Source organism: Photinus pyralis, unplaced genomic scaffold (genome assembly GCF_008802855.1).
Source record: "Photinus pyralis isolate 1611_PpyrPB1 unplaced genomic scaffold, Ppyr1.3 Ppyr1.4_LG5, whole genome shotgun sequence".
Lineage (NCBI taxonomy): Eukaryota > Metazoa > Arthropoda > Insecta > Coleoptera > Lampyridae > Photinus > Photinus pyralis.
In genome coordinates this window covers 19,769,331-19,788,314 of record NW_022170596.1, presented here as the reverse complement: position 1 = coordinate 19,788,314, position 18,984 = coordinate 19,769,331, and the positions used below count along the sequence as shown (strand labels likewise).

The 18,984-nt window shown below is 35.9% G+C and overlaps 5 protein-coding genes across 5 annotated transcripts; 2 read left to right on the top strand and 3 right to left on the bottom strand.

The window, feature by feature from the left end:
* The first annotated feature begins 84 nt into the window (after positions 1–84).
* Positions 85–1,855, top strand: LOC116172458 (protein crossbronx homolog). Its single transcript, XM_031489674.1, has 6 exons — positions 85–253; positions 297–457; positions 508–572; positions 623–723; positions 772–965; positions 1,389–1,855. The coding sequence occupies exons 1-6, from the start codon at positions 224–226 to the stop codon at positions 1,657–1,659; spliced, it is 822 nt and encodes a 273-aa protein (XP_031345534.1). The 5' UTR covers positions 85–223; the 3' UTR covers positions 1,660–1,855.
* On the bottom strand, positions 1,749–3,669 carry LOC116172459 (UPF0598 protein CG30010). Its single transcript, XM_031489675.1, has 2 exons — positions 2,351–3,669; positions 1,749–2,304 (listed from the first exon to the last, which is right to left on the bottom strand). The coding sequence occupies exons 1-2, from the start codon at positions 2,585–2,587 to the stop codon at positions 1,810–1,812; spliced, it is 732 nt and encodes a 243-aa protein (XP_031345535.1). The 5' UTR covers positions 2,588–3,669; the 3' UTR covers positions 1,749–1,809.
* A 2,023-nt stretch (positions 3,670–5,692) lies between these two features.
* LOC116172449 (aspartate aminotransferase, cytoplasmic-like) lies at positions 5,693–7,547 on the top strand. Its single transcript, XM_031489663.1, has 7 exons — positions 5,693–5,991; positions 6,041–6,222; positions 6,269–6,377; positions 6,430–6,798; positions 6,857–7,022; positions 7,072–7,214; positions 7,267–7,547. The coding sequence occupies exons 1-7, from the start codon at positions 5,880–5,882 to the stop codon at positions 7,404–7,406; spliced, it is 1,221 nt and encodes a 406-aa protein (XP_031345523.1). The 5' UTR covers positions 5,693–5,879; the 3' UTR covers positions 7,407–7,547.
* A 2,749-nt stretch (positions 7,548–10,296) lies between these two features.
* LOC116172452 lies at positions 10,297–11,267 on the bottom strand. The gene is made up of 3 exons (XM_031489667.1): positions 11,162–11,267; positions 10,738–11,115; positions 10,297–10,686 (listed from the first exon to the last, which is right to left on the bottom strand). Exons 1-3 carry the CDS (start codon positions 11,226–11,228, stop codon positions 10,382–10,384), a joined length of 750 nt encoding a protein of 249 aa, XP_031345527.1. The 5' UTR covers positions 11,229–11,267; the 3' UTR covers positions 10,297–10,381.
* Positions 11,268–15,695: 4,428 nt separating this feature from the next.
* Positions 15,696–16,807, bottom strand: LOC116172454. Its single transcript, XM_031489670.1, has 3 exons — positions 16,721–16,807; positions 16,296–16,670; positions 15,696–16,048 (listed from the first exon to the last, which is right to left on the bottom strand). The coding sequence occupies exons 1-3, from the start codon at positions 16,782–16,784 to the stop codon at positions 15,747–15,749; spliced, it is 741 nt and encodes a 246-aa protein (XP_031345530.1). The 5' UTR covers positions 16,785–16,807; the 3' UTR covers positions 15,696–15,746.
* Positions 16,808–18,984: the final 2,177 nt, after the last annotated feature.

Below are 18,984 nucleotides of genomic sequence, written 5' to 3'. Positions count from 1 at the left end.
CCTAGCATGGCCCAAAAATGATAGAGTTTTGTTCTCACCCTGTATAAGACACAAAAATTGTAAGTGTACCATTTTTTATACTAGGCGATTAATCATACTGGTCAAATCAAATACTATACTTTAGGTTAGAATAGAAAAATGTAAATGGATTAATGTTGATTTACGATATTAATTTATCTATAACGATTATGTATTCCTGAGATAAGCCATTTGTTTGTTAAACATGATTCCTGCCACGACTAGACCTGCCAAGGTAAATGAATTTGGTCGATTTAGATTTGACTTCCTCTTTGTAGGTCGACCCGAATACCACAAACCAATCTTTTACAAGACAGGGGTCTTTACGGCGTGTCATTCCGTCGGAGCACAATAAAGATAACATATTCGGACGACAAAATGAAGACATCAATATGTTTTATAAAACCGTTCATCAAGAGTACATAATTTTGGCCGAATAGTAAGTAGACTGCTTTCATTGGTTACTTGAATTGATACGTGTAATTTAAGTAAAATGGTAGTTAGTGAGAATATAAAAAGTATATACGTTATTCCGTCCAAAGAGAATTCATTTGGTAAGTTGTGTATCGTATTGTGCATTTGAGCTTATGACCTCTGTAAGTAGTTTGGTTCGGTGTGATTTTTGTACGAAGTGGCCTTTACGAAGATGGGATTTTTAGATTTACGATTTCTCTGCCTGATAGCTTTCCGGATGGCGAACACCCTGTAATTATTTACTCTTTTCTTCAAATATTTACATTCTTTGAGTTCTAGAAAGTTGTTTTCCAATCAGAAATTTTTCATCCAGTAATACATGCGGATAATAATCAGCTTGATCTAAGTAGCGGGTTTCCTACATGGACCAGAGGGGAGCAACATATTTGGCAAGTCATAAAGTATGTTCATTGGATTTTCTACAATGTTGAGAACTCGATTGAGCATGCCGTTAATCGTGAAGCTGCTAATTTGTAAGTGAAGTGTAGCTATATTGAGCATTTTGTTCTAAACCAGGCGAGGCAGAAACCATTCACAATTCTATTCATGTATTGCACATTACATGATTTTTCTTTAATAGTGTAGCAATTTTACTAGAACATTCTCGAGGTGCCATCAAGTTGATAAAGGATTAGTCAACGACGATGGGGAATGAAAGCAAATGTAACTCAACTTTTCCCTGAAGTATATCCCTTCTAGATTTTTCGAGGTTTATTGAATTGTGTTTAGTCTTAGTCTCAATATCGATGTCAAAGTGATAAATAATGAAATTCGCCCTCACGTTATAAATTTCCAGATTGTCAAGGTATTAGAAAAGAAATGTAATTAATTCTAAACATGTTGGTTTCTCCTCGTGGTCAATACTATGATCATGTTTCAATAAAATTTATTTGTAGATACACAGAAAATTTAGACACCTTCAAGGAAAGAGTGAAAGAATGTGTAAAAAAAAGTCAAGAGCAGTTATATACGCCCCCTCCAACGAACGATAAGCACTACATCACCTTTGAGAAATACACACCAAAGGTGCACGATGAAGTTAAAGTACTAATGCTGGATGAAGCAAATGAGAGCAGACTTCCTACTGTCGGTCATTCGTGGGTTTCACCGGGAAGTTTTAAACCCTTGAGCCGAGCGCCCACTCCTGGACCGGACAGTATTTCTTAGTGCCTTTTGTACAAATACATTAATAGTGCAATACCTACATGACACATAGTTTTAGTTTACTAACACTTTAATTTAAGGTGCTCATAATATCGAACAAATGCAATAAATTTATTTGAACAATTATGCCAGTTAAAACATATCAAATGTGATTTATACATGACATTTTTTTAAATAAATATCCTTTGTTAAAGCTTTATTAAACCATTCTTGATCTAACTCGTACACAGTATCCTTCCAATTGAAATGTGTGGGTGGTTTTCCCTCTCCATTTTCAAAAACGAAGTGCTTACTAAATTCTATTGCAAGCTTCGATCTAACCAACCCAATGGAACCTGTTTTTTCAGGGGCAGGATGGTAGACTCTTCCACTTGTCGGAAGCATATACACTTTCTCAGGTTGAAACTGTAACGTTAATAAGTCGCCTGCGTGATTAAATGCTAATTTGTCTTCGAGTACGTGGGTAAAAACAATTGGGTAATCATCGCATCGTACATAATTTCTTTCCTTACCGCACAGCGATATATACGGAAATTCCGTATAGCGACCTGTATGATTTATTTTCAATTGGTTGAAGAAGAAGCGTAAAAACTTCTTTTCTTTGAAGCATGATGTAAAATTTTTCATCTTTGAGTCGTCTAAAAATAACTAATTAATCTGTACAGTGATATGGTTAGTGTAATGAGAGCCGTACCATTCCTTGATGATCGATGTAATAAAAATATTCCCTTATCTTAGGTTCTGGTTCTTGCCCTTGTGTGTAGGTAAGATTACGAAGGTAATGTGAAAAACCATTACTTCTTAATATTCTTCTGCATAATGTTTGCATGTTCATCACAAAAACTATATGTTTTGCTAAAGAAATGTAATTAAAACAACAAAACAGAATCAGCTGATTGACATAGAATAGAAAAGGTTGTACAGTTGCCATAAACCATTCATGCTGTATGTAACATACAGGCTATTCTATTAACCTCTGCTTAAGGCCCCTCTAAAGTGAATTAATTTCTCTACACGGAGTATGTAAAGTTGCCTAACATCTTTCGAAATATAGCAAGTTGAAGTAGAAAGAGAAGAATGACCTTGTCTCACATGCCAACGCTTGACCAATCGATTTGTGGGAGTTCAGTTCAATATGAGCCGGATTAAAAGTCGGGTAGGATGTAATTTTATGATGACTAATGAAACATGGAAACGATGATTTCTAACTGTAAATGCAATAAATTCTTAGCTAAAATCTCAAAAAAGTATTCATTCTGAAATAATCGCAGCAATAAATACCCAATATCACAGAAATATAAGCGCACCTAGATTAGGGTCGGTCGGTTTATTAGATACATTTTATAGAGGGTGTTCCTAAATATGATGTAAATACGGAACTAGCTAATTCTTTGGCTTATTTTATGACCTTTGCTCAAAGTTCATATAAACATAGGTCCACAAACACTTCGTTACCGATTTACAGGGTGTTCAAATTTCAAGATTTTTTAGGTTTTTTCTTTATATCTCCTGCAGTTTTTGAGATATTTCGTTCAAGTTTGAAATGTAAGTTACGCTGAAGGGTTTACATAATTGGTCATTTCAATAGTAGTGAAAATCTACAGGGTGTTGTGTTTTCAAGGGGAATATGTTTCATATTTTTACTTCTGAACTTTTTTGGATACCATAATTATTACCGTTGATGGTCTGTGATTATTACTACCAACATTCTATTATTTACACTAAGGTAGTACAAATCGAAAGGTATAATAATCCGCATTTTTTTCTGCGAAAAGATACGTTAATTTTTTGTAGAGATGACGTTTTTTGGACTACTAAAATAGCGAGTATTACAATTCGTTGATTCCCGAATTGGTAGATCCACGAAGAAGCAGAGGACAAGATCTTCGAAGAATGATATGGCCTGACGGTGTAGGTGCGACACTATGCCTTAATTTTGTAATAAGGTTTTGTTTTTTAATTGCATTTATAAGATATTAACATTTTTTTGTCTATTTTCTAAAATAACATTTACCTAATGCCTATGAGTTCATTCGCTGTAGTTGATAAACATATTCATTTATGTTTTACATTCATTAAAAATTCATCGCAATAAATTCATCCCTATTTATTATGATCATAATTGATCAAATTAACTTATTTATTTATTTATTTATGTTCCTAAAATCAATTTTATTTTCAAAAAATGTATAAAAAGTGTTCAAAGTGAATCCTCGATTAATTAATCGAGCTACGAAAGTGATTAAATCAAAAACATTTCTTCAAAATGGTCCCGCAAATATACAGGGTGGTGACTTGCGTAACGCATCATAGGGATTTCAATGTAAAATTCATAACATGCGATTATTGGCTCCCCAAACTATTTTAGAACAAAAATGTATTAAGGGTTTTTGTAGAAAAAAAATTTTTACGCCATTCAACCGTAGTAGTTTTCATTTTTTTGCATAATAAAGGCGGAAAAATGGAAAAATAAAACCCCCATCTTTTTTAAAAATCTGTGATGCCATGGAATTTTCTAATACAAAAACTACGCCAATATCCGTCATGCCATGGAATTTCTGCTATAAAACAAATCAAATTCTATCAAAAAGTATTACGTTTAGAATGGCGAATTCAACATAAAGAAAGGCCAAATTACTCAAAGCGGTTTCCTAATGTAACAATTTACAATAAATGTTCGAATAAGTCACCATTAACTGCAAGACAGTAACCAAGTCGATCATAAAATCCATTTCGAACTGCTGCTAATTGGTAACTGGATATCTTTTTGTTTTAGAAAATTCCATGGCATCGCAGATTATTGAAAAAGATGCGGGTTTTATTTTTCCAATTTTCCGTCTTTATATGAAAAAAATTGAAAACTAATACGGTTGATTGAGGTAAAAAAAATTTTTCTACATAAAACTTTAATAAATTTTTGCTCTAAAATAATTTGGGGAGCCAATAATCGCATGTTATGAATTTTACATTGAAATCCCTATGATGCGTTACGCAAGTCACCACCCTGTATACTTAGTAGCATTGACTAATAACCTCCCAATGTTAGTAGGCTTAAAAAACAGCGGAAAATATAACAAGTTATAGGCATCCCCAATGAAAGTATAATCCGTGGACTAAATGAACATGTTTTGTCATTCGTTTAAGGGTCTAAAGTGTCACTTTTTCTCCCAAAAGGATTAAAATGTAATGAGGGACGAAAAGTGACAGTACACAACATCTTTTTGAATTTGGGAGGCAGTAATTTACTCATAACGTTCAGTTTATATGAACCTGGCAGAACATGTCATAATTTAAAAAAAGGAGCATTTAATTCGGGAATAGGACACTTAATTAGCACCTAATTATATTTATTCACTTTTCATTTTCTTGAGTTTTTAAGGTAGGGCTCTGCTGAGTTCATATGAACCTGGCATAACATGTAATAATTTAAAAAAAAGGAGCATTTAATTCGGGGATAGGGCACTTAATTAGCACCTAATTAACATCTAAGTATAGTTAGTTCACTTTTCATTTTTTGGTTTTTTGAGGTAGTGCTCTGCTGGGTTCATATGAACCTGGCAGAACATGTAATAATTTAAAAAAAAGGAGCATTTAATTCGGGAATATGGCACTTAATTAGCACCTAATTATGCAATATGTTTGATTGTGTTCTGCTGACCTTGCTCTGCTAAGTTAATGGACATAAATTATCACTGGACCAACGTCTAGCAAAAAATTAGACAATTCTAGAAAATCTTACTTGGCTAGTTATCTTCAGTGCATAATTCTTTTGGCACTCATGCCGATGGCGTAAACTTTTGTGTAACCCCTCGCGGCCCCAAGCTGCATACGTATGAATTATTGAACCATTTACGTATATTGCGAACATAAATTTAATAACATATTTGCATGTGTAGGTAAGTGGCAGTCAATATGGAGTCATTTGCAATACTGACTGAAATATCATCCATTTTTACGATTTATTGACAGCCAATAAACAAATGTAAAATAAATAAATAAATCTAATGTCTCTGGTTGCTGGAGTGTTACCGTCCGTTTAAGTGGGCAACTTACATTGAGCAAGGTTCATTACAATCATCTTCAATGATACGAATTCAAGTGCGGTTATCAATTATTGACCGATAGCAATTTCATAACTCTTAAACAAGTCACTACGTCAAATTGTTCGACGTGTATCACAAATTTAAGCAATTCCTTACGTTACCCAACTCTCAGTACATTCCATGATGTCGCGATTTTCAGACGTTGCCTTGGGACCCCCAATTGAAGTCTTCGCCCTAACGAAAGCTTTCGTAGAAGATACATTCCCGCAGAAAATCAACTTGGGTGTTGGAGGTACGAGACAGAAGTCAATTATTCATTTGAAATTATTCGAATTTTTCAGCTTATCGCACCGATGAAGGGAAGCCGTGGGTGCTGCCAGTAGTTCGCGAGGTTGAGAAGTTATTGGCAACGGATGAAACGCGCAACAAGGAATATTTGCCAATCTTAGGTTTGGAGGCATTTACAAATGCCGCTACTTCCATGCTCTTAGGTCATAACAGCCCAGCACTATTGGAAAAGAGAGTAATACCAAGTTTCAATTATGTTGCATCTAATTGTTATTCTTTAGGCCTTTGGCATACAGTGCTTATCTGGTACTGGGGCGCTTCGTGTTGGAGCAGAATTCTTAGCCAGTCAACTTGGAAGTAAAATCTTTTACTTTTCAGCACCATCATGGGGTACGTCTTAATCTTTAATTCGCTGAACAAAAATTATATTTAACTATTTCAGAAAATCACAATTTGGTATTTACAAACGCCGGATTTAAAGAAGGTAGACAATACCGATATTGGTGTGCCAAAACACGTGGATTAGACATAGATGGTCTTCTGCAAGATCTCAGTGAGGCGCCTGAAAATTCGGTCATTATTCTCCACACATGCGCTCATAACCCGACGGGTTGTGACCCAACACAGGAACAATGGAAACAAATCGCCGATGTAATGGAGAAGAAACGCTTATTTCCATTCCTCGACTGCGCATATCAGGGTTTTGCATCCGGCGACTTAGAGAAGGATTCTTGGGCGGTGCGCTATTTCGTTTCGAGAGGATTTGAATTGTTCTGCGCGCAGTCTTTTGCAAAAAATTTTGGATTGTACAGTACGTGCTCAATTGTTACACTTACAGTAATGCTTAACGCAATTTTTTTGTCTTTCAGATGAGCGCGTGGGTAACCTTACGGTAGTACTCAATAATCTCTCCAATCAGCAAGCAGTCAAATCGCAATTCACACTTCTTGTCCGAGGGATGTACTCAAATCCACCCTTACATGGTGCCAGCATCGTGTCACGCGTTTTGAGTGACCCAAAATTGTTTGAACAATGGTAACGTATAAAAGCGGCGTGAAACCGCCCTATAAAAATATCTATGTAGGAAATCCCATATCCGCACAATGTCTTCTCGGATTATCAGCATGAGGAAGGCTCTAAGAGAAGCTTTAGAAAAAAATAATACCCCTGGAAATTGGAGTCACATTACATCTCAAATAGGAATGTTCTCTTACACTGGACTAAATGGTAGGTACAACCGACTGTAAAATTCAGCTAATTGACAACTATATCTTTTCAGAGCAACAGTCTGTGCATATGGTTAAAAAGCACCATATTTACATGCTTAAATCGGGCCGTATCAATATGTCTGGAATGAAATCTACCGACATAGAATACATTGCACAAGCTATTAAAGAAACCTTAACCAATGTGCATTAGTGACGTGGCCATTCAGTGATTTACATTGGATTTGCTATAGGTACCATGCAGACTATGAAGATCTAATCTAATAGTAACTAAAAAATAAATAGATTTTGTAACATTGGAAACTAAGTGCAGTAAATTATTATCTTCCCGGTACCGTTTTCATAAGTACGACTTGCACTGCAGAACTGTAGACTCCTTTTAAAAGCCACTGTTTTGCCGACAACCGACACCAGTTTTTGTCAAAATTAACGTGGTATTAGGAAAAAAGTGCTTGAAGATTGAAATAATTTAAAACCCTCCGTCTTCCTGCACTTCCAAAATTACTTTTTAAGCCGATTTTGCTCTTCCCGATACCATCAAAGCGGAAATCTTGGTCAGCACGTGATTCGTAGTCTCAGACTCGCCGCGATCTCAAAAGATGTTGATATGTTTGAAAATTCTAGAGTCATCACGCTAAAATTGTTGGAATTAGTTATGTAAGCGTCTTTACGCGAATGGGTGTAGGTGTATCCTCTTTAGGTAAAGTTATTTTTATAGAGTTCCTCTCTGTTGACACATTTCTTTTCAGGTTATGCCATATGTTTTAATGTAATAACTGTTTAGTTCGCATATCAACTAGTTTTATATCTAAAAGGTAATACCATACGCCTTGGGAAAGACACGGGCAATATAGAAAAATACACAGTCGAATGCGTGCGTGCTATTGCTCTAGTTAAAAATATTTCATTTTGGTGACGTTTTTTAAATATATATTAGCAGGGTGATTTATGCTATTAATTGTCAGTAGTTTATTAGTACGATTGTCAACTTGTCGCCTCATTTCCATTTTACCACTTTTCCCTACCCGTTTCGAGTTTCGAAAGAGATCCTAGCAAGGACGAAAAAGGGTAAGTTGATAATAATTTATGTTACTTTGCGTTGTTCACTTCAAATATACAGTCCATTATTTAGATTCAATAACCTATCTTTGTTTTACCTATATCGTAATCCGAAACCCATTTACGAATAGGGTATGTAAGTTTGAATTCATTGAATTTGAGTCTGATTTTGGTGTTGTAGTTTTTGGATATATATTTCTTTGTACGTTACGAGCATTGTGGTGATCATATTAAATAAGTACCGTGTTTTGAATGAGATGCAAACACTCATATTTGAATTGAAGATCGCCACGTCGATTAGCTGGAACCGATCTAATACATTGTATCTAAGATCGAAGAATCACTACGCAAATCTTCATCTCAAGTATAGGAAATTTGAAACGTGCAGGTAACCTGTAGGTAATTGCTTTTGTCGTTGTCGGTTACATTTATCTTTGCCTTTGTGGTTAGTGTTAGCGCTGCACTGAAAATTTGCATTTAGTTGAGTAACCTTGTCAAGAAATGTTTTATGCAATTAAATATCCTTTATATGTCTGTAGATTCTTTACCAGGACAAGTGTCTTTATACCCACTAGTGCCCGAGGATAAGCTTATGTTTTTATTTTATTTTTAGTTTACATTTTTATTTACTTTTTGGCGTGACTTGTGCAATGATATGAGTTTTGTCAAACCTCGGTGGTTGTTTCACTGGTAGACGCGTTTCCCCTAGCTATCCGTAGCCAATTCCTTCTTCTCGCACGGTTGAACCACAAATTAAAAATCAAAATAACAAAATATCGTTTTATAATTAAACAATTTGTATTAAACACAAATTCGGTCATATTTGAATTTGAAATCAATGTTGATTGGATTTTGGAATTATTAGATTACAAGGTAAACTGGCAGAATGGGCACGCTATTGCAATCAAAGTTATGCTGGAAGGCCCTCTTTTCTCTTTTTAATTTTGCGGTTGCCCAGTAGTAAAGCGAAACGGAACCAACGCAAATGCCACAGCGCCGTGCCCTGTATTTTTTTAAATAATCCTCTTGTATTTTGATTAATTTATTGTTCAGTTAGTTTACGTTAAGAAAGGTTAGGGACATCTGCGACACTTGAAAATTGAGTGTTTTTTTTAAGTTTATCTCCTTTAAGTCTGGTCTTCCGATAAGGAGTTTGTTATTGCTCCATAAAAGCTAGCTAATTTGAGGGTAAACAGGTTCGCCGCAGTTCATGAGGCGCAGACGTATAGGTATTCAAGTTAAACGAGAGTTTATGGCCGGATTAACATCTTTTAAATTTAATTTGTTTCAATCGATCGCATGTGCGTGGTATTTTATTTATTATTTATTTATTTATTTATTTATTTATTTATTTATTTATTTATTTATTTATTTATTTATTTATTTATTTATTTATTTATTTATTTATTTATTTATTATTTATTTATTTATTTATTTATTTATTTATTTATTTATTTATTTATTTATTTATTTATTTATTTATTTATTTATTTATTTATTTATTTATTTATGTATTAAAATAAACAGGCCTGGCCCTAGTTACATTTTTACCTTACGAATTAGGAAAACTGCAGGAAAACCTAATTCGGAGTAGCCGGCAGAATGCTCGAAACTGGTCCAGTACCTACCAATGATGATTAAAAACTCGAACTTGTAATTAAACGTGAATGTGAAACTGGATTTGGACTAATGGTAAATACAGTTGGATATGGCGAAGTCTCTTGATTAAATATGGTATCAACACAAATTTTATACCAAATTTTACAGTCAAAAAGCAAAAAGTTCATTTTTCTACCTTAATATATATAAAGGGAACACTTTCCAACAAAACTTTGGATTATTTGTTCATTCATTGGTCAGCCTACCGTAATGTCTTATAGTATTATTACCAAATGTTTGATTATTTACAACTTGTAAAAATGGGAAATTTTCAAGTTGTTACAACTATCAATACTCCAGAAGAGATATTTCTTATTGTATGTTACTGGCTAAACAGTTACGAACCTAAACGTTGGAGTTATTTTATTACAATCTCTATATAACAATTAAAACTGTAACCGGCTCCACCATGGTTCAATCTTCTTCCTCCCACAAAGGTATTAGATGATTCTAGTTCTCCGGCAACAATTCGTCGACTGGGAAAAGTCGGAAAACAGAGTTGAAATACATAAAAAGCAATTCGCCAAAAACCTGACCAATAATACCCCGAAGTTCATCAATCACAATGTTGATGTTTTGGTTTATGGCAGTGTTTGCGGCCTCCGTCATTTCATCATTGCCCTTTATTAGATTTGTAAAATTTATTTTAGCAGTCTTTACGTCTACGTTAAATTGGACATTTTCGAATTCTACGTGCTCTTTGGATTCCTTCATGTAAGATCTCAGATGGCTGTATCCGCTTGCGGTAACATTTGCTAAAAACCGTCAGTGTTAATATATACCCTCCAAAATTTAAAGATACTCACTAGCCTCCAGCGCATACGTTCCCTCGGTATCAATTTCAAAAAGAAGAACCTTCCCTTTAAATGTGTACTGTCCTTTTAATCTCAAGCTAGGAAATAATACCGCAATTGAAAAAGAAGAGTGTTTCAAATCCAGCGAAATGTCGTTTAAGATAAAATCCATAATCCCAGATACTGTATGGTTCCACGATTTTGCCTTCACAGAAACGGCGCTGTTTGCGCCGGTGTCAGCCGACACCGAGGGAAATTGTAGTGGTTCGCCAGGTGGTAAATCCATTTCCGGTATCCCTTTCACCAAATATGGACGAAGTGCGTTAATCGAGTCCTTTAAACACATTGAAAGGTTCGGATCGTTTATTTTACACAAAGAGACATAAGACGCTAAAATAAATAATCAGATAATCGCCCAACTAATGCCAGCCCTTACGGATTTGCTTCGAAGTTACATTGAAAAATAACACGCAGAAAATGTTTAGTACGAAAAGTTTACCCATATTGCTTTGTCGACTGAAACTAGTACGTTAATCTCTTACTCGGGTACGTGTACTTATTTAAATCACAGATCAAATTTGCTTTAATTGCTCAATTAATTACACGAAACAATATAACAGGTTTGTCCACGCAGAACTCTATCATCTTGTTCATTTTAATAATCTTCAATTAACCAGCACTGTTGCTACAATTATGTTTCATATAGACTGTTGAAGCAAAAGCCTTGCGGAGAGCAACGAGAAAACCGAGGAGAATAGAGAATAGAAAATTGAAATGCGCTAACAAGGAAAAAATCCATTGCGACGATGGTCAAATTAGGGAACACATAATATTATCATGCTTTAAAGAAAACCAAAAAAATCCGATTACTTCCGAAGATATACCAGAAAAATCAAAATTTGTCGATTTGGTTATTATTTCTTTCTGATGGTATTTGAACCGATACAAAAAGACACCGATCCAGCAAATTTGGTATCCAAGCAGGAATAGATCAGGTTAAGTAATTGAACTAAAAGTCTTGGTTTCGACAGAAATCCAATAACCTAACGATGTGTTGATTTGTTCCCATGTAAAATGTTCAAATTTTAAAGGTTTTAGCTGTTATAAAGTATTTTTTTAATTGAATTTGGAAATTGGTTACAAAATAGTATTATCACACCTAATGTGCAAATACGCAATGATATGTGCGGACTGCAGTAAGTGCTAATGAAAGTGCTGATTAAAAGTTATTATAATTAATTGATATAATTGGATATACTTTCAATTATTCTTAATCAGTCTTGTAGAAAATATAAATTTGCATAATATGGTCTGAAATGCATGCAATTGAAACAAAAAAGTTTGTGAACTAACTGATTGTACATAGTATGATTAGAAAATATTGAAATACTTGTTGTCAGTAGAAAATTGCTACAAGAAGAGCAAAATTATTTTTTTAATATTATTTATGATGCGAGATTAATAGGAGTTTATCTGAAGCTGAACAGCCTGACCGACTCTACGTGAAAAAATCGCATTAAGTGAAATAACCAAATTGGTGTGACACGGTTTAACGTAACATAACGATATAAATGCGAATGTGTGTCAATTAAATGATCAGGATTTACGCTAATGTAAAGCAGTAATATGACATTCATTAATACATAAATGCTACGAATTGTTGTTTACCACGGATTACTGCCCTTGTAGTTTTCCAATAAGGTCAGCAAGGTCTAAAACGGATCTCCCAAGCAATTCAAATAACCCTTATTCGGAGCCAGTTGAATCTTTCGATCTTCCGGTAAGCACGGGTAGTTGTGAAAATAGGGTTTGAGATGCACAAACCCAAAAGACCACTGCAAATCTAGATAACGAAGATCGGCCGGCTTGTATTCCCTACTGCAGTAGTAGCCCTCTAATAGCGTTGATTTTTGTAGGCATGAAAGTTAAATGTTGCTAGGGGTGCGCATGGTTATGGGTTTGGTAATAGAAAGTAGGAGGTTATAAGTACAAAGGAAATACAGTAAATTCAGATTTTTTCCGGTTAAAATGACCAAATGTGTTTTCGGCGGCGTAATTAAGTTATGGGACTTAAGACTATAACTGGTACTATTTTATGAGGACTGAAACGCGATCATTGTGGAAAATACAAATAGATTTCACAGAAAACATTACATAAACAAGTATAAATTGTGCACAACTCTTGTGCAGATAAAGCGCATTTTTTATAACCGAAATAGCTTTTGTTTTGACATCACAAATGGATATAAGTATTTCTTGCAGACGTCTCAATTGCACTTTGTGAGTACCTACCCTCTTCCGACAATCCGTTCTTGAGGTATAAGGGAATATACCCGATCACGATAAGAGGTCGAGGAGGAGGCAGGGCTATGATTGGTAGAAATTAATTCCTTTCGTTTAGACCTTTCATTAGAGTACCTACCATGAAGGATAAAACTAGTTCCCCCCCCCCCCCCTTGATAAGAAGACAGAAAGAAGGCCAGTAGTTGGTAGAAAACGGTTCCTTTCGTTGAGACCCTTAATTAGAATACAATGAGAGATAAAATTAATGTTTAACCCCCCCAGGCCCCGTCGCTCACTGATCTCGAAAACCATTCCCCTAGTAGTAGTTCGAAACGGCAGAAGTGGGTCCGGACGGACGGACAAAACGCAAACATAGCACATTTTCTTTACTTCTTAAAAAATGCGCTAAAAAGCAAGGGTGCACATTTAAACGCAATGTATGGCACTGTGTATCCTGCTAGGAGTGCCCTCTTACGGTACTGAAACAGTTCTTTACGCATTCTCTACCACATCAGCTCCAACCGCTGCCTCCAAAGTCAGTTTTTCACCACTCACCCCGGAAAATAATTCCACGCTCCCTTTCCCTCTGCATGCTTGACGGAAAAGCCCCGACGAAGGATCGTCCCGGAAGTTTGTCTTGCAATTCGCGCACTAACCTATTGAAAAAGGGCGTGTCATGGATCTGGTCGACGGACCAAGCCGCCGCATTCGAAAAATTGAAAACTGTCCTCACCACCGTCCCTATATTGCGACAAGCTGATCCCACAAGCCTCTTCGGAAGTCATCCAAGCAAGCTTTCCTCAACCGCAGATCCTTTGTGTCCTTCTCCGGAAACGTGGTAGCGTTCTCCACTCCTTACATCGTCTGCATCATATCCTAATTTCACAATCATAGATTTCGTCGTCGGTACCGTTACCTCCTGTGGCTAACGCCGCAAACGTCTCCTCATAAAAAACCTCTTTTACTTCGACCAAGTACAAAACCTATCAAAAAAATGGTTCCCAAACACGACTATCAACTTTTTCAGTTTTTACAATCTCCCAGACAATACTCTTCCGAATGATCTCTTTTACTATATCTCCACCCTCCGGCACGCTGTCTTGTTGGAGGATCTTAACACCTATACCACCCTGTTCGGCGCTTCTACCTGTAACCCAAAGGGCATTAACCTCGTCAACCACCTAATAACACTTTCCATCTCTCGTGTTAACAACACTACCCCAGCTTTCGTGTCGCCCCACAGTACTTTTATTGTTGACCATATCATTTTTACCGCTACATCGACGTCAACTGCTTCCTAGGCACCACAATCACCTCTGACCACCTTCCATTGCTGGTCCGTACAAACTTCACCCCGCCCCCTGTTCTTCTCCTCATTGTGATATACAAAAAAGACTTCTCCAGAGTCAAACAAGCTCAACAAGTCACAGGAAAAATATTTCGCTACACTACCACCATCTCCGATGCAGTGTCCATCGGCATCCCTCCGCAACCCCATCATCTTTATCGCCAGAAGATCCCTGATAAGATACTTGATCTCATAATGGAGAAGAGGCGAGTATTCCGCCAATTCCTACGATCCCGTGACGATAGAATTCAAATGACGCAGAAAATTCGATTGTTTGTTTGACAAATTACAAGGTGAAGAAGAGATGACGCAGGAATTCATGCTGTACTACTCACAAGTATAGTTTCAGATTCATTACTAAGATTTATGTTTGGAAATTTCATTTAATTGTGTGCCATTAAAAATGTAGGTATCTTGTGGTTAATTTTTGTAAGATAATGATGCTACTCGCATTGTTTAAATGTGGCAAGTCATTTAAAGGTATACTATAGTGCGTTCGCACCTCCATATGCAGTATGGGATGTCTTATGGGCTGAATGTCTCTCTTATTAAATATTTTTTTCTATTTCGGTGTTACAATGAGAATTTTGTGCAACTGTTTTCGGCAAAAACAGTGTTTCAATGAGTTCCATTGTAACATTGTTTTTGGTAACTTTTCATATCTAAGTTGGCAGTTCGCCAAGACGTCAACGTCAAATCATCAGATGCATGTGAAATCAAATTACGTAAAATTTATGTGTTTTCCTTGATTTTTGGTACACAAAGAACTTAATACATTCCAAATCAGCAGTTTACACATCCACCATAAATAAATTTATCTATACGAATAAAAAATTACACATTCACGGAATTTAAAGTTTCCAAATGTCAGTGTTGTGTTTATCTACGCTGCCAACTTAAAATTTGTCAACGTAAATGGTATTGCCAACTTAAGACATATTAATTCTAAAGTTTCCTGTAGTGTTTCATAATTACTTTTTAATTAAATTAAAGCCCCGAAATAGAAAAAATAGTATGAAAAACACGTGTTACAATGCTTTATTGTAATACTCATATCTTGTGGACACTCGTGGCGTCGTATTACAATAGATCGCATTGTAAAAACACTTGTCTTTCAATATACTATTTCCATAGCGCTATTCTTGTTCCGCCTCACCGCAATGATGCCAAATGGTTAATTTGAAGTATTAAAACACAACATAACATTGTTGTGCTGTCATTGTTAAGTGTGGCAAGTATGCACTGTATGTCCATAAGCACCATACTACATTTGGAGGTGCAAACGCGCTATTGTATAGTCTAATTTTCTTCTTCCATAGCTAAAGCAGACGAAAAGTACTACCTAAACATTGTGTTAACTTTATTTGCTGAAAGTCTAGCAACAGTTTAACTATAAAGGAAATAGTTGATCCATAGTATATTCTGAATGAAGCTTGTTAACGTAATCTGTAAGTACATCGTTAATGATATTTTTTATTACTGGCTGCAATTCCTCTTTCAAAATGTTTATATTCTCGTTGAACATTTTGTTTGCCACTAACGTAAGTTCTTCGTTGCCACCAAACAGATTTTCAAAGTGAACAGTTACATTTTTTATATCGAATTCAATATCTAACTTGTCGAATCGAATATATTTTTCTCCGCCTTTCTCATATAATTTTCCCCACCAAAGAGTAGTAGCTGATACATCACCTGCAAGTCAAATTTGACTTAGATTGTCAGTTCTAAGCATTGAACTGTATATTCCTATAGTCAGTAATTGGAACGGCCTCGATAACCAAAATCGCGGGCCGCCTAACGTGGGCTTTGGCCTCATCCTTGTTTGGCACGTTGTTTTGTAAAACGCATAAACGCCATGTGAGTTACTCTTGCAACATTTGTTTACCGGCGATGCGATTCCAGTTACGAGTATCTGGTTCAATGATTCTAAGTGACTTACTCCCATTCAACTCGCAACGTCCGATTCCAGCTACAGCGAAGGCCAGGAGCTTGCCCTCTATCTCGTAATCTGCGACAATTCGTAGTTGAGGTACGTAAAATGCGAAATTAAATATTCCCTCGTTAATCTTTGTAGTCAAGTTTTTCACCACAAACAGTTCCAAGCCCATCACTTTCAAATTTTTCAGCTTAACATCCAACCTCATCGATTCCCCTCCGGTGGAAAAAGACACGTTGGAAACCAGTAAAGGATCCAAAGGGTCTAGCGCTAGCTCGGATATGCCATTTTTTAATTTAGGCACAATTTCGTATGCGGTACGTGTCATACATTCACCAAGTGTGACGTCATCTCTTTTGCAGGGGCGTAAGAAGGAAGCTGGAAGGGGTAATTCCATTTATGGGTTTACACCTTACTTAGATACTTACGGATATCCTTGGTAAGGGCGTGTGCGAAACACAACGGTATTACAATTTTTAGGAATGTGTTCATGCTTATACGAGATCTTGTAGTAACCAACGAGAAGTTATGATATAATATGTTGTATTAAACGTTTATCATGTAATGATGAACACGTCCTTAATTAATATAATTTACATAGCAGGAAACACTGGAAACATAATTCATGAGTATAGTCTTTTTTCTATTTCGGTGTCACAATGATGATTTTGTACAACTGTTTTCGGCCGCTTCGCTTCGCCACTCGGGCCACAAGATAGTCGATTACAATAGGTCGCATTGTAACACTTGTCTTTCAATATACTATTTCACATAAGTTCCAATGCACATCATCGTCACGTGATAACGGAAATAATTGTATAAAAAAAATCGTTTGTAGTTATTATTAATCCTTTAAGATATAGTCACCTTTAACTTTAGCGAGATTCCTTTCAGATCAACGATAGAGGCATCTTGATTAGTAAAATTGTCGAAACTAGCTTCCTGAAGTCTGTGGTTTCCTTCGCATACCAAAGTGAATCGGTTTCTTCTGTGAAATGGATATTTCTTAGATTACCCTAGCTCGAATGCAAAGTGGGTCTAATTTGAATAGCCGTCGGCTGCCCCAAAATTCCCGCGCAGATACATTTTGTTGCGGATATTGAATCGCAGCGGTTTTTATTATCCACTGTTATGTCCCTCAATTTATTCGCGCTTTCCCGAAACCTGGATTCCTTTCTTGAAATTAAACACTTTAGTTTCCCAGCGTGACCCCATATTCTAATATAAATTTCACCAAACGTTTTACATGCCCTTCGCCCATAGATCACCAAAATTGTTAAATCTTGTGCGCTTTCAAGAAGAGAAGAAGCTATATTGTTTACAATTGAGGTTAAGCCTCCCATAACTCAAAACTGAATCATACTTTCGATCTTGGCAAAAAAGTCTCCCTGAAAGACAATCCCCCCCCCCCTAATTTCTTTTACCAGCTCTTCAAAATTTCTCTCAGAAACTGCTAGTTGGCCTCAACAAACGTTGGCACATAAGAAGGTGAGAGAGAGAGCTATGCGCAGGTGACCATTTCAGAGTATGCAGAAGGAGCCAAGTGGCTCCGCGGCGCATCTTTCGTCTCCTTACGTGCCGGTATCAGTATTAGAAAGAAGTTTTTTTAAAATACGAGTATGCCACTAATTTCTTGTTGCGCTGCTCGTTCCGAATTTTTTGAATGATTTACTTAGCACTCCTTTATCTTTTCTCGTAACGTAATAAGGCACACGGTTTCCATAAACAACATTTATGAGCTCGTGGTTCATTAAAATATCTATTTAACTCGAAGGTTGTTTTTATTTCTATGCAGATCGTGGCCTTGCGGTCCATGTATCTTTGCACTGATGTTGAGTGCTTTTAATTACTGATGATTGATTAGAGATAATGGCCTCACATTGGAACATCATAATCAATGAATGTGTAATAATGCAAATTTATTACCTGATGCGTTTATTAATAAAGACAAGAATGCAAAGTAGTTGATATGAATACTAGTAACACATGAGATCCAGTCGTGTCGACCATATACAGTGTTTGTAATGTACACCAAGTACTTACAAAAGCGACGTATTTCATTTTCCATTTGAGAGCATGTCAAGTAGAATCTATACAATAAAACGAATTGCCAAAATGTTGGTTGATAGTTACGCATTCTAACGACATCTTTCATTCTTATTTCAAACAGGACGCGGAGCACGGTATAAAATAACGTTCAGAACATATGACAATGCTGTTTCTATAGAAACTGCCGTGAAGTAGAATCTAAACTTCCTATTTTTAACGTCAAAATTAAATTCAGAATTGTCAGAAGCTTTACAATGCTTTTGCTATAAAATAAAGTTTTACACGACGATAAAGGGAAACCAATCATCTCATTGAATGATAAATTGTGACCTTTACTTGTAAGTAGAAAATTAAGTTAATTGCAAGTTAGAGAATCAAAACTTTGCATAAATCCTCGATGTTTAGAGAACACGGAAATTCAAAGATTATTAAAGTATTCTAAATTCTGAATATTATGAATGGGCTTACATAGTCCAATTCTCAGATAATTTTGTTTATGAGTACTTTGAAGGTCGGGTGTGTTTAAATTACCATGATGAGATCCGAGTCAGAATTATGTTTCGCTTGGTGTAAAATTACCAAAGAAGGCCAAATCATTATCATTATCATTATTTAATCGTAGTGTAGATTTTTAGCGCATTTC